Source organism: Polistes dominula, unplaced genomic scaffold (genome assembly GCF_049000335.1).
Source record: "Polistes dominula isolate Pdom_NZ unplaced genomic scaffold, Pdom_raw_medaka contig_84, whole genome shotgun sequence".
Lineage (NCBI taxonomy): Eukaryota > Metazoa > Arthropoda > Insecta > Hymenoptera > Vespidae > Polistes > Polistes dominula.
The window spans coordinates 2,664,799-2,671,645 of record NW_028300944.1 but is presented as its reverse complement, the minus strand read 5'-3'; the positions used below and the strand labels follow the sequence as shown (position 1 = coordinate 2,671,645).

The window sequence follows — 6,847 nt, the reverse complement described above, 5'->3', positions numbered from 1 at the left end:
CAGTAATTTCCCCGTTAATCGATACACAAATATATATATTCGTCAATAACGAGTACTTTCTAGAGTACTCGAGAGTGATAACGTGGGTTGGTTGGCATTTTCTTGACCGTTCCGCTAAGACGAATAGAAGAAGAAGATAAAAGAAAATTCTTATTTCGTATGGAAGGAGAACTCTCGTACCGTAAGCTTTTGATTCAAATGGAGAATAATTGCTGTTACGTTCTCACCCGAGATTACCCTCCTGGGGAATTGGTTGATATTCTCTATCTCTCTTTATCTCTCTTAGCGTGTTATAAGATCGATGTTTTAAAGATCGCAAAAGGGTGAGGGTAAAACCCGTGACAACGCCCGTGGATCAACCGTATAAAACCCGAGGATCGGGTTCGTATCTTCAGCAATTCCATCCGAGACGTTCAAGAAGAAACTGAAAGCCGGCAGTAGGAAAAAAAACCGCACGATGATCGAATTCGAAGTTGGTCAATTTTCTTGGACAACTAGGACCTTTTCTTATTCCTTACTTCTATTTTATTTCTTCTTGACTTTTTCTACTACAGCGGAATACGGTAAGTTAAGTTTTGTTTTTTTATCTAACGAAAAATTCTTCTGTGTCTGTGTTTTTTTTTTTGGTTTTCTTCCTTAACGTTCGTTTATTTGTTAAGATTCGAGAGACGTTGGTAGTATATCGAACGATAGAACGCAGGACAACGATTTTCATTCGTGTACCGAAGGAAAATGTATAAAAAGGACTACCCAAGAAATAAGCAGCGGTATGTGGTTTGGTCCTCGATTAGGAAAACGTCAAAAATTGGAAAGTCCAACGGAAATGGACACTGAATTGGATGCTGTAGCTAATGCTTTGGACAATTCCCATTGGGATATTCTTGCTTTGCCAGGTATACTAATCTCATATATCATTTTAAAATAAAAACGTGTTCTCTATTTTATGTGATTTTATTTCAGGTGACAAAAAAAGGATTACCGGAATAAAGATTAATCAAGAAGAAGGTGATTACGACGACGATCGAATTATTTCGAAGTTGATCATTTTGGAGGATCCACGAAAGGACGACCCATTCTCGAAGAAATCATTTTATTTGTCAACCAATCGTGGAAACGATCGAGTTCTTCCTTGGACGATTTCATCGCGATTTCCTCATAGAACTCGTCGCTTTTCAACGATGTCTTAGAATAATCATCAGTCCAAGATCGTATTTCTTCCCAATTATTCGACTAAATCCTCGTATATACGAGAAGAGAGAACATTTTAACGATTTAAAACAATCCAAAATAAAATATAAGTAATTCATGTTTGTTTGCAAATCCTATTTTCTTTTATTTTCGTTTAGATATCCTTTTCTTCTACAAACGCGATGTACAAATAATCGCATAGTTGAGTTAACGTTGGTTAGATAATAAAAAATAAGACGAAAAAAAGGGAAATGTATTATTGCTACAAGAAGGGTGGTAGTGGTGGTGATGGTGGTGGTGGTAGGTGCACATGCATCCTAGGGGTAATTCCTCGTAACGTTGTGGGCCATGTGGCAACGTTAGATGATACAGCTCGTAATCATAAAATACGAAAACACATCGGGGAAGAACGTATAGAAGAAGATACGAAATTAACCCATTAACTTCGACTTATTTCTAAGACGAATAAAACCAACGAATCCCGTGTTACGATTGTAAAACTCGTACATTCATTTGAAACTGTAAACACGATCGGTTAAAAAAAACTTTCATTTTGTGTTTATCTACGAAAAATATAAAAAAAAAAAAAATCGTGTTTACTATATAATCCTATAAAAACAATTTGATTGGGATTGTATGGAAAAGGTTGTGTGGGAAGTTGAATTATTTATTGTAATTAACAATTCCAATTTCTGTTCGGTTTTTGTGGCTTTTTATTATTATTATCATTATTATTATTATTATTATTTATATATTCACAAAGGTTACAACTTTTTCGGCTACGTGTACAAGATTCCAAAAATCAAATAAATTCATTCATACATGAAATAATCGCTGGATTTTTAATGAACTCACGCAAACACGACGCATCTCTCTCTTTCGTTCAGATTCATCACCACAAATTATCGTTAACTGTTATTATTTTACTATTATTATTATTATTATTATTATCGCATTTCACAATTGTATTTTATAGAGTAATTGAATTTTTATTCTGGCAATTTAAAAGTCTTATATATCGTTAAATTATATTTATCGTATGGACTTAATGGTCTATTTACATGGCTGACATGATTATTATTATTATTATTATTATTAATTAATCGTGAAACGTGGGGTTTGTAATTCGAGTCATATATTTCGTAGTAACAAATACACGTGAGGTATTTATAGTATATGTTACTTGAGAAACTATTGTATAATTAGCTAGGATCTTTATTTATATATATATATATTATGTTGTATCTACGCTTGAAAAAATACTTGCAAATTTCGCCAAACATAAATGTCTAAATTGTATATTTTTTTTTTCTAACAATTGTCTACCTAACTATGGGTTTTTTGTTTGTCTCTTCGTTTGTTAAAAACTTGTTTTTTTTTTCCAATGTTCTCTTCTCTCTCTCTCTCTCTGTTTTATTTCATCGGATTTTGTTTTTTAACAACACTGAAAATTCAAACGTGAACGACAAAGATGACGCGTTGTTTATAAAGAGAGTATTTTAGCAAGTAAAAATCACGATTGAAGGCACGATTATTAGATTAAAACGAAAAAAACTTACTACTGCGATTATAATTTGTGTTTTTATTCATTTCAAATGAAGATGCTATCTCTCCTCTTCATCATCATTCCAGTTTTCAATTTACTTTTAATCTTATTTATTTATTTTTTCTTTTATACACCGGACAGTTGCACTTTGTTTATTTATAACATTTAACCGAAATACATTTAATTAAATATAATATATATTTTTATCACCACCACCCACCAGGTGATTATTAACAATAATAATAATTTATCAAGTTTTGCGATATTAGAATACAAAAATTTTCCATGAGCCGTTTATTTTGAAAGTGGGTTAGTTAGCCTAATGGAGTTAAGTTTGTGTTTTAATGCAATTACAAATTTATGTACAGGATATTAATGAGTTATACTGCTTGAGTGTATCCTAAAGGAGTTCAATTTGTAGTTTCTGTTAAAATAATAGCAATTGTTAAGTGAATAATATGAGTTTTCTTATCAAGAATGGATTTAGGCCACTTTCAAAACAAACTCTTTTTCATCACTTCATTAATCACTTGACATACAAATAAAATGCGCGGTGTTTTTTCTTTTGTTTTTTTGAAATTTACATTGCTTTATAAAATTCAATAAGATTGATAATTAATTAATTAATACTATAAAATAATAATTTAATAATTTTGTAACGTGTGATACTTTATCAAGCAGAAACAGCCAAAAACAATTTTTGACGTTTTGGAAACGTCCAAGTCTACAATGGCATATGAAATAAATAATGTCATTGTATGTCAAGTGGTTAATCAACAAATTTTCTTCTTACAAAATCTTCATGATTTTACATATATTTATTATTAACACTAGATATATACCAGACCAGTCATTTTGACTAGTCGGGCCATTTTAATTCAAAATTTCTACTTCATGTAACATTTGATTTCTGTAAATAATTAAGCGTTTTGTTATTTTTAAAATGTCTATAAATCCAATTATCTATTATAATTATTATTTTAAAAAATTTTTTTGTTATTTTTTAAGAGTAAATAAAGATTGGAGGCCTCAAAAAGTATTTTTTTAATACACCAGTCATTTTGACTAATGTGGTAGAAATAGGTGTATTGAAAATGGTGGTATATCTAGTATTAAGAAATTGCTTCTGAATGAATGAATGAACAAAAATAACTAGATTTTTTTGGAAAATGGAGTTAGGTCACTTTCAAATTAAACGGCTCACATTAATTAATGAAATGAAGAAGGAAAAAATCAATGAAATCAAATTCTATATATATATACATATACAACAATAGAAAATGGGTAAACAATAATGAGAGCAGAGAGAAGAAAAGTCAATGTGCGAGTTTGAGGGAGGGGGGTGCGAAGAAGAAGGGGGGGGGGTAGTATATCTGTACAAAATCAAGGCAGTTGATTCAAATGCTTTATAGGAGGATTCCTGAACGTTGCTTCTTATTTTTCCTACAAGTTAAATAAACCAACACAGAGATCGTCGTAATTTTATGCTAGGAGTGTAGTAGTAGCATCCACCATCATACAAATTAATTTTACATGCCGAGATTGTAATTTTTCTCTGTATATAACGTATGTCTTCTATATTTATGTTTAATATTTATGCATTGTATGTATATATTTAGGCAACTGTACAAATTAATTGTCTTATTATTTAAGCAGTCTACCTCTTATGTTATATATATATATATATATATATTATATATATATATAATATATATGTTATACATATATATATATAACATATATATGTTATATATATATATATATATATGTATGTATGTTATGTAATATATATATATATATATATATATATATATATATATATATATATATGCATACGTACGCGTATTTTACAATTTTTTTTTTCTTTTTATCAACCATTCACCTTTACCCTTTTTTATTTTTTTTTAATTATTATTATTATTATTATTATTAATTATACAACCCTTAATTAAATATAAAATGAAGAAGTAGTAGCAGGAAAACTAAATAACAATGTAATTAGGAGACTTGTGCATAAAAGCAGCATATTTTATAGTCTTATAAAGGTGCGTTGTCTATGTGTGTATTGTCTGATTGGTTTTTTTTTCTTCCTTTTTTTCTTTCATGCTAATTTCCTTCCTCTTTTCACATTTTTTATTTATTTATTTATTATTATCATTATATAAAGAAGCTCTTATTTCATCTAATTATTTTCTTACAAAACAAAATCATTATTATTGTGTGTTTTATATATATATATATATATATATATATACGTGTGTGTATGTGTGCTCAATGTTTTTATAATGAAATATACGTAAAATTATTTACATTGGTATTATATTACATAATTATTCTCATCTCCATTTCTTTTTTTTTTTTATTATTATTATTATTCTGTTTTATTTTAAAAAGAGATAATCTTGCACCAGTTGATAGTAGTTTAATTGGAAAAGCTTTTTTTCTTGTTTTCTTTTTATCATCTTTTATCGCATTAAGATAAATTCCCCGCATTAATCGGGAAAATATGATTTTTTTTTATCTATGCAATGTTATATATATATAATTCTAAAATCTAATCATAAAATTACTATGAAACTTTATTTATTATATTTATCATTATAATATATAGCTCTCACACGCTAAGCTATTATTATTAAATTCGTTAGAATAATAAAACAAAATATCGCCGCTTATGAAATGGCAATTGAAGACTATGAAAAGAAATATGTACAACACATTATTATATCGAAAAAAAAGGTTATGTTAACCTTGTAAGAAGACTTTTTAATAAATCAATCCGTTATTTCCCAAAATTAGTCCTTATGCGAGGTTTTCATCATTTGTTGGAAGAAAAATCTAATATGGAAGGAAAAAATCATTTGGAAATAGAATTTTTCTTCATTTTTTTTCTCTCGTCTCCTCTTACCCCCCCCCTCCACAGAGTTTGCAAAATGGTGTATATATATATCTAAAATCTATTGCTTTTTTTTATTATTATTATTATTATTATTATTGCAGGTGTGTACGCGTATATATTTCAGGTATAAAAATATAAGAGATGCTTAAATGCTTTATTTTTTTCTTTTCGTAGAAATGAATCGTAAAACTTGTTAAGTAGTATTTTGAGTAAAATGCATCTCATTTTTGTTTTCTTTCTATACGATGTAGTAGTAGTAGTAGTAGTAGTAGTAGTAGTAGTAGTAGTAGTAGTAGTAGTAGTAGTAGTAGTAGCAGTATTGTAATATTTTTGACAATGTTTTAATATATAAATACCGGTTATGCGATAAAGTATGACTAGTGCGTTTTAACAAGAATTATAAGGACATGTTTTAATCAATTTAACGGATCATCATCATCTTCATTATCATCATCACGGTGTGCAGAACGTATTTTTTTTTTCTATTTTATAGCAGAGTATTATATTTCTACTATATATATATATAAATTTATTCATTTATAAGTATATATATATATGCTAATTACATAAGTATACGGTAAAATGCATAAAATATAGGTAACTAAAATATTTTTTTTTCTTTCTTTCAATAATCATTTTTGTCGGGAAAAAAATTATAAAAAAAAATAAAAAAAATGTCCGTTCAAAGAAAGAATCTATCGAAAAGAAAACGCTCGTGTTAACTATTTACGATATAATCTCATTTTCTCAATTTTTTTTTCTCATTTTTTTCTTTTTTCTTTTTTTCTTTTTTAAATATAATAATAACAACAACAAAATATTACAATTAGATTTGTTTGGCCGTTTTCATGTCTCCTTTCTGATTATAATTCAATATTTACAAGATGTTATACAAAGTGAACGACACTGTTGTTAAATAAATGAAATTAATCACTTGTCCTTATTTCAATTAATTTTTGTTTCTTCTTAGGGACGACATTATTATTTACAAGTCATTTATTTTTATTCAAATTCAAGATGGCTCTTACCCTGCGTATATATATATATATGTATATGTATAGATGTGTATATACAAATTTATCGTATTACTTTAACTATACGACACGAAATAAATAACAAGTAGTAGTAGATGTTTTATTTATGATGAATATGAAATCCAACATGACCTTGAACGTATGTAATATCATGATTTAGTAATGTTTTACTTCAAAAAA

The 6,847-nt window shown here is 27.8% G+C and overlaps 1 protein-coding gene across 1 annotated transcript; it reads left to right on the top strand.

Moving 5' to 3' along the window:
* On the top strand, positions 1 to 3,431 carry Pban (pheromone biosynthesis-activating neuropeptide). The gene is made up of 3 exons (XM_015334177.2): positions 1 to 563; positions 660 to 893; positions 961 to 3,431. The coding sequence occupies exons 1-3, from the start codon at positions 458 to 460 to the stop codon at positions 1,185 to 1,187; spliced, it is 567 nt and encodes a 188-aa protein (XP_015189663.2). The 5' UTR covers positions 1 to 457; the 3' UTR covers positions 1,188 to 3,431.
* The last annotated feature ends 3,416 nt before the right edge of the window (positions 3,432 to 6,847 follow it).

Coding starts and splice junctions, on each gene's coding strand:
- Pban (XM_015334177.2), top strand. CDS start 458: ATGATCGAATTCGAAGTTGGTCAATTTTCTTGGACAACTAGGACCTTT. Junction 564..659: donor TTCTACTACAGCGGAATACG/GTAAGTTAAGTT, acceptor TTATTTGTTAAG/ATTCGAGAGACGTTGGTAGT. Junction 894..960: donor GGATATTCTTGCTTTGCCAG/GTATACTAATCT, acceptor ATTTTATTTCAG/GTGACAAAAAAAGGATTACC.